The sequence below is a fragment of the Rhinoderma darwinii genome, chromosome 3 (genome assembly GCF_050947455.1).
Source record: "Rhinoderma darwinii isolate aRhiDar2 chromosome 3, aRhiDar2.hap1, whole genome shotgun sequence".
Lineage (NCBI taxonomy): Eukaryota > Metazoa > Chordata > Amphibia > Anura > Rhinodermatidae > Rhinoderma > Rhinoderma darwinii.
In genome coordinates this window covers 162,871,456-162,886,461 of record NC_134689.1, presented here as the reverse complement: position 1 = coordinate 162,886,461, position 15,006 = coordinate 162,871,456, and the positions used below count along the sequence as shown (strand labels likewise).

Genomic DNA, 15,006 nt, shown 5'->3' with positions numbered 1-15,006 from the left:
TTGCATAGGGCAGTGAACAAGATTTGTCATGACTCAGGAGCAGCACATCTAACCTAGACGTGTAAATATTAAGTTTTTAATGTTCCCTATATTTTTAAAACCCCAATCTTTAATCTGCCTACATTCATTCAATCTACTAGGAGTTAAAATTAAACTCTGAAGTCCAGACCCTTGCACCCATGTAGTGAGCATTTTCATAGTGATTATCTAGAATTGAGGGAATGGGCTAAAGAAGTTAAATGGATTTATTTAACCCGTTGGAGACATGGCCAATTTGAGTTTTTTTCCTTTTTGTTTTTTCTTATTTTGGTGAAATGTGGGGAAAAAAATAGAGATTACGCCATTTTTTTTGAGGGGGGGGGTTTGTTTTTACGGCATCAATCAAGCGGTAAAAACTACATGTGCACCTTATTCTACTGGTTGATACGATTACAGCAATACCAAATTTAAATGTTTTTATGTTTTACCACTTTTAAAAAATAAAAAATAAATAATGTTAAACTTACTAAAAATGGCGTTTGGGGGAGCACCCCCTGGTTCTAAGAATTTAAATGCCGATGCTGTGATTGACCGTGGCATTTAATGTGTTAAACAGGCGGAATCAAAGTGATCTTTGATTCCGCCCGTTGGAGTCGTGTCTGCTGTATAACCCTGCCGCCACCAGCTTAGTATGGATCACGCTCCATACTCCCCCCTCTGACATTTCAGTAATCGTGTGTCGCCAAGAAGTTAAATATGCCAATCGACAAAGCTATAAACTGGAACTGTCTAGGGGTATCAAACTCGGCAGGGTAAATGGGCCACACATTGAAAAATATGAAGTTGAAGGGGCGCATTACTTTCAATTTTGATTGATTAACAAATAATTTTGTATTGTATCAGTCATTTGAACTACTATAACGCTGCTAGGTTACTGTAAGGCCTTATGCCCACTTCAGGGTGCTATCTGTTTGTTTTTTTTCACTGACCGCACCCTGACCCATTCATTTCAATGGGCCCATGCACACTTCTGTTATTTTCACAGATCCGTTCCGTCAAAAGTAGAGCATGTGCTACTTTTGTCAGCGATTCCGTGACCATGGGGCCCATAGAAGTCAATGGTTCCGTGAAAAAAACTGACTGCACACGGAAGGCTTCCGTGTGCTATCCGTTGCCCTAGCAATGGCAGGGCGTGTCCAAGTTCACAGACAGACATGTGACAAGTTCAAATGAAGTTAAATGCCTTCCGTTTTTTTAACAGAAGTGCAACGTCCGTTTGAAACTAAAGACACGAACTGACACTGCGTACACACGGATACCATAACGGACACATGGATCCGTGAGAAACGGCCGTGAAAACGGTGATGGAAGTGAGCAGTGTTAGGCCTCATACAATGTTTAAACTATCATTAAAATTTGAGTTTACTCTGTGCTTCTAACAATCCAGTTTGTCGCTAAATGCAGTCTTGCGCCTCAGTTGGCAGAATCTGGCACACTATGTCACGATTGGGCAGCCCTTCTGTAGACTGTGCCACATAGCCTGCCTCCCCCCCCCCCCCCCAATAGCTCTGTTGGGGCTCCCTCTAGGAGTGGAATTACCCAGCCAGAGCATTGCCGACTCTTTGGCCAGGGTTTCCTCTGCTATAAGAGTCCTTGATGTACCTGTCCAGACAGTGATGTCCAGTTCAACACCAGAGTCCCAGAGCAGAACACTAGTATAAGCTCTGCACCTGAACTCTGGGAAAGCCCCTGACATGACTGTCCATATATTGACCGTGATGTTAGGGGCAACCCCAGAGCCATTCCCAGGCAGAGCGCTACTAGCCTGAGATGCAAGCCCTGGTACTGACATGTTCCATACATGGACAGTGATGTCAGAGGCTTCTCCAGAGTCCCGGAGCAAAGCTGCTTCTAGCACTCTGACACTCCTCCTTCGACCTGCTCTCTCCCGTGGGAGCTACAGGGCCCTGTGGGCCGCAGATGACAGCCTGACGGGCTGCGTTTTTGAGACCCCCGGTCTAGTTAGTGAAACTTTACATAACCTTGAATCGTCTTGCTTGCATTCACTGTCTTCTGGCGAGTCCAGAAATGTTATGTAGTAGTGCCAATGACTGACCGAAGGGTGCTTGTTTGATGGTTTTTACCCACCACATTCTCAGTAACATGTGCCGCATTTCTTGTCACATGACGAAGGGTTAACCCTTTGCAATCCTACTTGAATTTACCACTCGCGTTTGTAAATCCTTAAATGAAAAACTGGTAAAGTTAGTACTGCTATTTGTGTGACCCTGAGCTTTCCTTTTTAAACCGTTTTTCACTCTTACAGCAAAGACCAACCAGAGTTCGATCAGCAAGAGATGGAAGATGTGGAAGAAGTTGAAGAGGAGGAAACGGGGGAAGATGCGAACAGTAAAGGTAGCCATTGAATTGAACTATCATAAATTTATTTGAATGGTGACCTTTGCATATGCTTCCATCTGATCTTTTGTGTAGGATGGTCAGTGGGTGTACCAGTGGTTGACATGAGCAATGTTTTATGAACCATCCTATCAATAGGTCAACACTTATTCGTCATGTATTCTTCTAACTGCCACAGAATACCCCCCCCCCTTTACCGCAGGAGGCAAATGCTATTTTAACCGTTTTGAGTACACCAACGCAAAACTTCCTATTACGTTTGTGTACTGTTTTAGGCTATGTTCACACTTGCATCGGTGTGTTCTGCATCAGGAGCTGTACGGTTCTGCTGTGCCACATTCGTCCATCGGAACCCATTGACGTAATTGGGTTCAGTCAGGGTGTTTGTCATTTTACCGGAGACAATAGTGCAGCATGCGGCACTTTTTTTTTTTTTTTTTCTTCGTTGTTCTCGGCCGGAACTGCAATAGAGGCCCCCTGAGGGAGGCTTTGTTCACACCTGCGTTGGAGGCTAATAGATTGCTGGTCGACCAGTAGATAATTGACTAACTGGCCAACATAATGTACTGATGAGTGTTGTGACTTGTCCATGGCCCTGCAAGTTATTTGATTTAAGTTTTTCATAAATCAGACCCGGTTCCCTGGTAGCGTAAACACTGCAGAATTTCAGCAACTCGGTTCGGTGCGGAAATTTCCCAGCATAAACAGAAGCCGCAAAGTGAATAAGTTTGAGTATCTCATGCCCACACTGGAAAAAACGCAGCGGAAACGTTAAATCGACCTGTGGTACAGAATTTAAATCTGCAGCATGTCAATTTATGCTGCGTTTTTGTTATGTTTTCTGATGTGGGTTTTTCCCATCGAATTCCATGGGGATGCAAAACCCGCAACAGAAAGCCAAGTGTTGGGACCTTTGCTGTGGAATCGCAGCTACTCCGCCGCAGAAATTAACTCGGAGAGAAAAAAATTCTAGTTGCCCAGAACTCCCTGCTTCTTTCTCCAGTCTGGCCTCCTGTGCTGATGGTTCATCCCATGTTACTGCTACAACCAATCGCGGACTGCAGCAGTCTCATAAGCTGCAGCATCACCCAGGTAGACCAGATGTCAGAGGGACGTGTCACCATGACAACGGCCGGGGTAAATAACTTTTTTGGGGTAGCCGGGGGTGAAACTGCACCTGGACTTTGTCTAAAATCTTTTGCTTGAATGCTGTGCAATTCAGTGTCTTGTGATTTGCAAAAGAATCTCAGCATCTCTGTTTAAGGAATCTGTTGGCTCAAAGGTACTTTTTGCACGCTACCTTCAATTGGTGTAGCTGACTACTTATTAATTTTATTTTTTGGGGTTTTATTTCAGCCAGGCAATTGACTGCGCAAATGATGCAGAATCCTCAGATTTTAGCTGCTCTACAAGAAAGGTTAGATGATCTTGTAGGTACTCCTACAGGATACATTGAAAGGTAAGCAGTCTCCTGAAATACCAACGTATATCTAAGCTGCATGAAAATTTGACTAGGCCGATCTGCCATTTCCAAGTCTTAATGCCAGCAGCTGAGCCTTTAATAAAGCACTAGTTTAAATTCACTAGATGGCAAATAGTGTTACCGATGAGCTTTGATAACCAGGCCTGGTTTCATTTGTGGTAGGATATTTCCTTGATTGGTAACTGATCCAATGCTGCTTTATGACTATTCATTTCTAGCTCTAGCTAATGCAAAAACCGCTAAATTATCTTGATGTCTGCTTCATGTTCTCGGTGATGAAATTAACTTGATGAATTGGGCTTCATCACTTCCTGTGCATTCACACTTAAGTTTAATGACTAGTTATTGTGACACACTTCCTACAATATTTAGTGTGATCTCTGCATGAAGACTGCCACATGGGACACTTGTTAGCTGAATCTATACTAAGCTTGATGGTAAGGCTGGGCAATTATGCTCTAAGGGTATGTTCACACGTAGTCAACAAAAACATCTGAAAATCCAGAGCTGTTTTCAAGGGAAAACAGACCCTGCTTTTCAGACGTTTTTTTACCAACTCGCAGTTTTCGCGGCGTTTTTTACGTCCGTTTTTGGAGCTGTTTTCATTGGAGTCTATGAGAAAACAGCTCCAAAAATGTCCAAAGAAGTGTCCTGCACTTCTTTTGACGAGGCTGTATTTTTACGCGTCGTCGTTTGACAGCTGTCAAACGACGACGCGTAAATAACAGGTCGTCTGCACAGTACGTCGGCAAACCCATTCAAATGAATGGGCAGATGTTTGCCGACGTATTTCCAGACGTAAAACGAGGCAAAATACGCCTCGTATACGTCTGAAATTTGGCCGTGTGAACATACCCTTAATCAGAATTTTGATTGCACATGTAACCTCTTTTACGATTAATGAACGCTTATTTAGGTAATGCCCGTTTTACGTGCAACACAACACTATATTCTGCATACCACTCAATTGAGTTTTGGTGATTTCTTGATTGACCAGCCCGACCTCATAGTTCAAGGTCAGGTGATGGGTGTGCAAATGCTCAACTATTAAAGGGCAACTAAATGTTTAACAAACTCCTGACATTTCATATTGACAAGTCAGAAGTTTTGATTGGGGGGGGGGGGGGTCCAAGCACTGAGACTCCCGCCAATCTCTAAAACGAAGCGTCTGAAGCGCACGGTGAATGCCATAAAAACGAAACAACCCCCCCTCCCAAAAAAAAGAGGTTGTTTTTGTCCTATTGCACGCCACAATTCCCCCCACCCCCCCTGTTTCCCACTACATTATATGGTACAATAAATGGTGCCGTCAAAATCTACAACGCATCCCGCAAAAAACAAGACCTCAAACAGCTATATTGATCGAAAAATAAATAAACCTTAGGGCTTTTGGGAGGTCGGAAGGAAAAAAGTGAAAATCCCAAAAATTGCAGCTGTAGGAAGGGATAAGCATTTCTTCATAAAATAGTTCAAAGGTGTACATAGCTTTTAAAGCCAGACCTAGATCCCAGCTTGAACTAATGCCTGTTGTAGTAAGGACGTATCAGATATGTCCTTGGCTTCTCAAGTGCCTCCCTGCGAGGATGCCAAATCATACAATTCCTTGTTTATGCAAAATAAGATTCTAGCCTTTTTTTTTATTTTTTTTAGTTTGCCTAAAATAGTAAAACGAAGAGTGAATGCGCTTAAAAACCTTCAAGTAAAATGTGCACAAATTGAAGCTAAATTCTATGAAGAGGTCCATGCGTTGGAGAGGAAATATGCAGACCTCTATCAGCCGCTGTTTGACAAGGTAATTTATAGGTATCCATTCTAATTTTTTTATTTTTTTTTTTGTAGCTGATTCTTTTATGGCTTAAAAGCTTTTTATTTTTTTTCCCCTACACCATAGAGAAGTGAAATCATAAATGCCATTTATGAACCTACAGAAGAAGAGTGTGAATGGAAAGTAGATGAAGAGGAAGAAATTTCAGTGAGTAACTTTACTTGTGTGTGTTACTATTACATTGGCTATGAAAGAGTGTTCTGGCAGTGAAGGGCCTACATAAAAATAAAATTGTACCCAGTGAAAAGGGATATATCCATGATTTATCACTTAGATTTGCTATGCGATAATCCCCCTAGTGCTAGACCGTGTGTTTGTACAAAGTCTAAAATTTGCACCAAAAAAGCGATTTGGGATGCTTTTGTACACAAATAAGTGAGAAAAAATAAATAAAAATACCATACAAAATTAAATGTTCCTCTTCTAATTTCCATAAATGTTTAAGATGAAAAACTGGCATTTTTAATTTCTTTGGTCATCCGTTTTGAGTAGTGTAACACCTGTCCCTTTCTAAGCATCGATGGGGGGGCCCAGCAGTCAGACCCCCAACGATCAAAGATTTATCACGTATACTGTGGATAGGTGACAAAGGGTTTTTTCTCAATGATTAAGTAAATCCTGCTTGGTCTCAAAGTAAGAGGCATTCTATACAGACTATTTGGTAATTGTATTGTATGTTTGCGTGATTCATGATTTTCTGCTAAATTTTAGATTTAGTTGGCAGTGAACATGTTCTATCTGTATTTTGGTGGTTTTACCTTATAACCTTTGCGCTAGGAGGATCTGAAAGAGAAGGCGAAGGTTGAAGAGGAAAAGAAAGATGAAGAAAAGGAAGACCCTAAAGGAATTCCAGAATTTTGGTTAACTGTATTTAAGAATGTTGATCTCCTTAGTGATATGGTTCAGGTATGTCAAATTAAATTTTTGATGTGGTTAAGAACATTTACAGACTTTATGATTTTTATTTTCTGTTAATCCTATTAAAGGAACATGATGAACCAATCCTGAAGCACTTAAAAGACATAAAAGTAAAGTTTTCAGATGCTGGTCAACCAATGGTAAGAATTTTTAATGTTTGCATAGTTATTGCTGATTTTAAAGTGTAATAGCGAACAGAACTTCAAGCAACTTTATGTTGATCTAATAGTATACTGGATATAGATCGAATTTATAATTTACTTACTGTTAAAATTATTTTTGTTCGTGCAAATTCTATGAAGTTAGTCACTAGGTTTCCCACTTCCTGTAATCTGCTGTCCACCCCTGGTTACAGATGGGCAGCAGAAGGTGGGGGTGTCACTTCACTGCCTGTATAGACCTGTCTATTGACAAGGGAGGAGGTGACGAGGGAAGGGGGAGGAAACTGGAGCAGAGTGAGAAACTAAAGTCTTAACCAGCAGGTCTCACCCCAGTGCTGGATTCTCAGCTACACTAATCAATACTGCTGTATAATGTCAGCCATGCTGCTATGTATGTATGGCTCTGCCCACTAGTCATATAATGGATATAAAGTGTTACTTGTGTGTACCCATGACTCCTTATTCTTAAGTCTGCTGAAAAGCTAGGTACTCTTTAGTATTGTGTAAATATTGCCAATAAAATGTTCTTGCCTATCTGGGTAGGGATTAGTTATGTATGCCTTTTTAATTAAGAAAAAGGCCACGTCAAATAGGATTGACCCATATTGTTCCCATCCAGCACTCCAATCATTAATGGCCACAAACATTGCATGTGATTGGGTTTTCAGGGGAAGTCCTACTTATTTTAATTTTATTTTTGGGCACACTGTTAAAATTTGTTCCGTCTGGTTACTTTTATATTTTATTTAATGTATCTGAACATAGCCTAACCAAAAAAAATAAAGTACTACAAATGGCAACTGGGTTTTCAAGAAAAAAAGCACTGTAGATTTCAGGCCGTGCTGGTGATCTGCAACAGAGAAGTGAAGTTCTCTGAACATACCCTTAATGGCCTAAAGAACTGAAGGGAGTTGTAAAATAGAACTTACCTGGTTAGGGAGAGTTCATAACACTCTTAGGCTGGGTTCACACGACCATGTTACGTCCGTAATGTACGGAACGTATTTCGGCTGGAAGACCCGGACCGAACACACTGCAGGGGGCCGGGCTCCTAGCATCATAGTGATGTACGACGCTAGGAGTCCCTGCCTCGCTACCGGACAACTGCCCCGTACTGTAATCTGATTTACATCATATAATGTTATATCACTAGGATACGCCATCACCTTGGTTGGTGGTGGTGGTTCAACCTCTGGGACCCCTTCCGATTCCAACAATGAAGGGGCCCCATTCACACCCCCCCCCCCCCCCCGCTTCACACTAGTAGCATTCTGTTTGCTTGAGCCTCAGATAAGCTTCATTCTATAATAACGTCCTTCTGCTTTTTCTGACCAGGAAGCATTGCTGTTATGGGGAGACTTGTCAACTACAGCTTAGATTCCAAAGGGGCATGTTCATGTTTTCTTTTGTTTTTTTGTTTTTTTTCCAGAGTTTCACTTTAGAATTCTATTTTGAGCCAAATGAGTTCTTTACAAATGAAGTTTTGACGAAGACATACAAAATGAGATCAGAACCTGATGATTCTGATCCGTTTTCTTTTGATGGACCAGAAATCATGGGCTGTACAGGGTAAGTGATCTTAAGCAGGTTTTAGGAAATCTAAGAAGTCTCCAATTCTATTTTGTACTGTAGTTACTCACGTCAGTGATGTAAAGGTGCTTTGGTGTTTTGTATTGGGGCTTATTCACACGGCGCTCAAAAAATGCTACTTGTCAAATACGCTAGTGTTTTTATACAGTGCTTTTTAAAATACACACCAAAAATGAAAGTAATTGGGACACCCATTGACTATGGTAACTTAGTGCCTTTTACGTGCCAAATAAATGACTTGACTTTTTTCACAACGTGTTTCTTAGACAGTTGCGTAAAAAACATCTATGTACGAACTGGGTGTTTTCCAAATTATTTTTAGTAGTGTGCTTAAGTGTTTGTCACGTATTTCAGCACTAAAAAATGTGGTAAAATACGCATCAAATACATGCCATGTGAACAGGGCCTTATAGTAGAAAATCTCAAGCTTTACCATTGTAGTACAAAATACAGGCAAAACCATTTGTGATTCATGAGGATTGGGTGATGGAACACTACTATGGAAGGAGGGGAATTCTATGTTTGGTAGAAGTTCTCTAAAATTAGTACTTTGGTCATGGTCTCTATAGTTTAAATAAAGACCTAGTTAAAGGGGTTTTCCAGAGATTATTTTTTTTTCCAGGCTGGGCAGCGCACAAGAACTTTAGTTTTAACAAGAGGCAAATGGGGCGGGCGTTAAGACGGAATCTAAGACTTCAAAGGGGCGGTCATTGAGGGGACTGGACCAATAGGTACCCTCAAACCCATGTCTACGTCCCAGGTTTGAGGCATCCTATTGGTCCACAGCCTCCACTTTTTACTGTCCGTTCATTCTTTGCTTGTACTTGAATAGCCGCACCATTTTTCTTTGCATGCTATTCCACAGTGAAAATTGAGGAATGGCATGCACACACAGAAAATAGTGCTGCTGTTGAAGAAGTAGTAAAGAATGAATGGAGCGGACATTGAGGCCATGAACCAATAGGATGTCTCAAACCCGGGTATATATACGTCAAGTCCCGGGTTTGAGGCATCCTATTGGTCCACAGTCTGTCCGTTCATTCTTTGCTTATAAAACTGCTGCTATTGCATGTAGTTATAATGGTGGTACATATATTTGGGGATTACACTAGTTATCTGAGGTGGTCACAGGATTCTGTGACAGCAACTCATATAAAGCAGGTGTGCAGGATAAACTAAAGGGGAAGGGAGACCTAGTGGAGGGCCAGTAGAAAGAGGGGGTATAGACACAGGACTGTGTATTCTAACTCTAGCACGAGCCTGTGTCGAGTAAAATGCAGAACTTCCGGCAGGGTAGAGGTAGGGAGAATCGGTAGGAAAGTGTTCAGATTTAATACAGACTATATATTAGAAACTTTAACTTTATTAAAGAGGCTGTGTCACCACATTAGTGCCTTATCTCCTGCATAATGTGATCGGTGCTGTAATGTAGTTAACACTTAGTTTTTTTTGTTTTTTTTTTAAATCATTTTTGAGGAAGTAATGAGCAATTTTAGATTTATGCTAATTACTTTCTTAATGCCCAACTGGGCGGTTTTTAACTTTTGACCAAGTGGGTATTTTAATGAGAAGTGTATTGCGCTGACCAGTCAGCATCATACACTTCTCTCCATTCATGTCCATTTGTACTCAGCACAGCATGATGTAGCGAGATCATGTTGTTCTGTCACATACACCCACATTAACTTTACGGAAGCGTCTTGACCGTGAACAGACATCACCTCCAGCCAGGACACTGACTATTCAAACTCTTGACACTCCGGTATAGTTTGTGTGGGACTCAATTGCTGCATAGCGTGATCTTGCGATATCACGCTATGAATGACCGCAGTAGTGTGGTCTCATAAGATCACGCTGTGCAGTGATTAAGTCCCACACAAACTTTACTGGAGTGTCAAGAGTTTGAATAGACATCGTGTCCTGGCTGGAGGTGATGTCTATTCACGGTCAAGATGCTTCGGTAAAGTTAATGTGGGTGTATGTGACAGTACAGCATGATCTCACGAGATCACGCTGTGCGGAGTCCAAATGGACATGACTGGAGAGAAGTGTATGATGCTGATTGTATCATACATTGCTTAACTTTTGACCAAGTGGGCGTTGTAAAGAGAACAGTTGGGCATTAAAGTAATTGGCATAAATCTAAAATTGCTCCTAACTTCCTCCAAAAAGGATTGTTTTTCAAAATAAGTATTCTCTCCATTACAGTGCCGATCACATTATGTAGGCGATAGGGCACTTCTAATGTGGTGACAGAGTCTCTTTAAATAGTTACGTAGTAAATTAGTTAAATGGATTTTCCAGGGACACTATTTTTTAAGGCTGCATTCCAGACTTGAAATTTTAATATAAGTGTGTGTATTTTAGATATTGTACAAAGTATATACATGCTAAGGCCTCACTCACCAAATTGATGTCATGCCAGTGTGCCATCTGTTTAGATAACTGACCGCACACTGACCAATGCAATTTAATCTGGCTTTTCATACATCCGTGTTTTCTCAGAGCGTGTCCTTTGCGTGAATCTCACTGCATGTCCTATTCTGGTTTATTCAACTTGTCCATTTAAGTGAGTGTATGATAGACACGGACGAATCAGTATTCTGTTCGTTTTTCACGTGTCCGTAGCTAAAGAAATTCAGAAAATAAAGTGCTTTCAGAGGAGAAACACTGAGAAAAACGCACTGATACGACACGGATAGTCATGATAAACTGACCCTTTTTTTGCAGGCGCAAATTGGAAACGCTTGTGTGAATAAGGCCTCATGCACATCGTGTTTTGGCCATACGTTTAGCATGCATGTCTGCGAAAGCTCCTGACTTGCATGCTAAATGAGTCCACAGGTTTCCATTATCCAGACAGGGGGTGTGTGTGCGCGTGTTTCTCCGTCCCCATGGAAGTCTATTTATGACATATATATATATATATATATCACAGGTATACGTTTAACATATATGCCATGGACTTTTCAATATCATTTAATGGATACCATATTAGTCTGTGGGTGAGAGATGTTAGTCTACGGATGCTACTGCATTAGTTTCTGTTTCATTCTCTACCTTCATTTGTTAGACTTGTACATAACGTATACAATTAAACTGACAAATGCCACTGTTAAGGCATCTGTCACAGCCTACGTTTAACCCGTTAGTGACCGGCCCATAGTGTTTCTACGTCCGTCACTAACGGAATAAGTAAACCGAGCAGGGAGCTGTCAAATCTCCCTGCTCTCAGCTGCCAGAGGTAGCTGAGAGCTGGGGGGCGTCCCTGCTTGAACGTGTGAGATCTATAGAAGTATCGATCTCACCTTTTTAACGCCTCAGATGCGGTGCTCAATAGCGTGCGCCGCATCTGAGTGGTTTTGGAGAGGGAGGGAGTGTCTGTCTCCTAATAAAGGCCCCCAGGTCTGCCTGCTAGGTCATGCCAGAGGCATGTCCTAGCAGATTCCTGTCAGCTTTAATCAGACAGGCAGTAATACACTGCAATACAAAAGTATTGCAGTGTATTATAATAGCGATCGCAGAATCGCATATTAAAGTGACCTAGTGGGACTAGTAAAAAAGTTTAAAGTTAATAAAAAAAAGTGAAAAAAAAATCCCACTTTTTCCCCTTACAAAATGCTTTACTATTAAAAAACCAAAATAAAGTAAAGTTACGCATATTTGGTATCGCCGCGTCGGTAACGACCCTGACTATAAATCTATTACATTATTTAACCTGCACGGTGAACGCCATAAAAAAATTAAACTATGGAAAAATTGCTGTTTTCTGTGAATCCTGACTTTAAACAAATGTGATAAAGTGATCAAAAAGTCGCATCTACTCCAAAATGGTACCAATAAAAACTACAAGTTTTCCCGCAAAAAAAAGCCCTCATACAACTGCATCGGTGGAACAATAAAAAAAGTTATGGCTCTTCAAATATGAAGATACAAACAAATAATTTTGAAGAAATCGTTTTTACAGTGTAATAGTAAAACATACAAAAACTATACAAACTTGGTATCGTTGTAATCGTAACAACCCGCTGAATAAAGTTATTGTGTTATTTATACCACACGGTAAACGGAGTAGATTTAGGATGTGAAAAAGTGGCAATTTTCTATTCTCTCCCCCCCCCCCCCCCCAAAAAGTTAATAAAAGTTAATCAATAAATAATATGTACCTCAAAATGGTGCTATTAAAAAATACACTTGTCCAGCAAAAAACAAGACCTTATACAGCTATGTCGTCGCAAAAATAAAGTTATATCTCTTGGAATGCGACAATGGAAATTCGTAAAAAATGGCTTTGTCATTAAAGAGGCTCTGTCACCAGATTTTGCAACCCCTATCTCCTATTACAGCAGATCGGCGCTGCAATGTAGATAAGAGTAACGTTTTTGTTTTTTTTAAATGAGCATTTTTGGCCAAGTTATGACCATTTTTCTATTTATGCAAGTGAGGCTTTCTAAAGTACAACTGGGCGTGTTTACAGTAAAAGTACAACTGGGCGTGTATTGTGTTCGTTACATCTGGGCGTGTTTACTTCTTTTACTAGCTGGGCGTTGTGTATAGAAGTATCATCCACTTCTCTTCACAACGACCAGCTTCTGGCAGTGTAGACACAGCCGTGTTCGAGAGATCACGCTGTGACGTCACTCACTTCCTGCCCCAGGTCCTGCATCGTGTCGGACGAGCGAGGACACGTCGGCACCAGAGGCTACAGTTGATTCTGCAGCTGCATCGGCGTTTGCAGGTAAGTCTATGTAGCCTGTCGCCTGGTGCCGATGTGTCGCTCGTCGACACAATGCAGGACCTGGGGCAGGAAGTGAGTGACGTCACAGCGTGATCTCTCGAACACGCTGTGTGTCTGTGCACTGCCAGAAGCTGGGTGGTAACGAAGAGAAGTGGATGATGCTGATTCGTCGGCATCATACACTCCCATTCACAACACCCAGCTAGTAAAAGAAGTAAACACGCCCAGTTGTACTTTAGAAAGAGCCTCATTTACATAAATATAAAAATGGTCATAACTTGGCCAAAAATGCTAGGTTTTAAAAAAACAAAACAAAAAAACGTTCCTCTTATCTACATTGCAGCGCCGATCTGCTGCAATAGGAGATAGGGGTTGCAAAATCTGGTGACAGAGCCTCTTTAAGGTTTACAATAGGCTAGTCATTAACTCCTTCCCATCGTAAACCACTTTCAGATTTTCGTTTTTTCCTCCCCACATTCCAGAAGTCATAACGTCTTTATTTTTCCGTCGATATAGTACTGAGGGCTTGAGTTTTCGGGACGAGTTGTAGTTTTTCGTAGCACCATTTATTTTGCCGTATAATGTACTAGGAAACGGGAAAAAATATTTGTGGTGTAGAAAATGAGAAAAAAACAGCGATTTCTCCGTTTTTTTTGCGCACTGTTTTTGCTGAATTCACTGCAATTAAAACATGTTAACTTTATTCTGTGGGTCAATAAGATTACGGCGATGTATGAGGGCTTATTTTTCGCGGCATAAGCTGTAGTTTTTAATAATAGCATTTTGGTGTAAATGTGACGGTTTGATCACTTTTTCTTTCATTTCTTTGTGGGAGGTGAGGTGACCAAAAAATAGACATTCTGGCGTTTACAATTTTTTGTGTTTTTTTTTGTTTTGTTTTTTTTACGGCGTTCACCGTGCTGGTTAAATAATGATATATTGTAATAGTTCAGACTTTTACAGACGCGGCAATACCAATTATGTTTTGTTTTTTTTTACGATGCTCTAGGGGGAAAATGGGAAAAGGTTTTTTTTTTTTTTTAACTTTTACTATTTGTATTTTTTTTTTCTTTTTTTTTTTTTCTTTACACAAAAAAAAGTAAAAAATTAGTTAATTTTTAAGTGTTTTTCGGAGTCTATACATTCCTATCCTGCCTAACCTCAGTGAATCCAAATCTCCATTTGAAGTCAGCACTGATTGCATAATGACTATCTGAATATTCGCCGTGACTCATTCACTAGACTTGGTTAATTGTGTTGATTGAAATACATTTTAAAGTGAATCTTGCATATTGTAGTGGAGTGGATGTTAAAAATAAAACGCAAACCACACACCCCTTCCTTTATCAGGTGATTTTTTTGTTTTTGTTTTTTTTGTACCCCATCTTAAATAATCGTGGTTGCATCTGAGTAAAAATCCTGTTTTAAGATGTGATGGCGTGAATTGCTTTATTTACACAGGTGCCAGATCGACTGGAAAAAAGGCAAAAATGTTACTTTAAAAACCATAAAGAAGAAGCAAAAACACAAGGGCCGTGGTACAGTAAGGACGGTCACAAAAACAGTGCCCAATGACTCATTTTACAACTTTTTCAGTCCCCCTGAAGGTGAGCTTGGCCCAGATTGGGACATTTTTGGCTATATTTACTAGATGTTTTCTTTTTTTTTCAAATGTAATTTATGGGGATGCTACAAAGAGGAATCCAAGCAGTAATCTAAAGCTTGACAGTGGTTTGGTGCTTGCTTGAACTCTTTATACCCTCATTCGGTTGGTATGGTGATTACTAAAATAGTGTTGGCTGTTGCCAGACTTTAGCTACACCAGGGGTCTCAAACTCAGCTGGGTAAATGGGCCGCACATAGAAAACAAAAATGTTAAGTTGACGAGCTGCAT

At 40.6% G+C, this 15,006-nt stretch overlaps 1 protein-coding gene across 5 annotated transcripts in view; it reads left to right on the top strand.

The window, feature by feature from the left end:
* Nucleotides 1-15,006, top strand: part of NAP1L1 (nucleosome assembly protein 1 like 1) — a 45,093-nt gene that overhangs the window by 14,227 nt on the left and 15,860 nt on the right. For 4 of the 5 annotated variants that reach the window (XM_075856991.1, XM_075856989.1, XM_075856986.1 and 1 more), the window contains 8 exons: nt 2,306-2,394; nt 3,754-3,856; nt 5,531-5,672; nt 5,772-5,852; nt 6,483-6,611; nt 6,692-6,763; nt 8,214-8,353; nt 14,574-14,719. In XM_075856991.1, the coding sequence (XP_075713106.1) occupies nt 2,337-2,394; nt 3,754-3,856; nt 5,531-5,672; nt 5,772-5,852; nt 6,483-6,611; nt 6,692-6,763; nt 8,214-8,353; nt 14,574-14,719 (871 nt within the window). In that variant the 5' untranslated portion in view covers nt 2,306-2,336. The remainder of the gene's footprint in view (nt 1-2,305; nt 2,395-3,753; nt 3,857-5,530; nt 5,673-5,771; nt 5,853-6,482; nt 6,612-6,691; nt 6,764-8,213; nt 8,354-14,573; nt 14,720-15,006) is intronic. The other variant, XM_075856988.1, reaches the window with a different exon arrangement.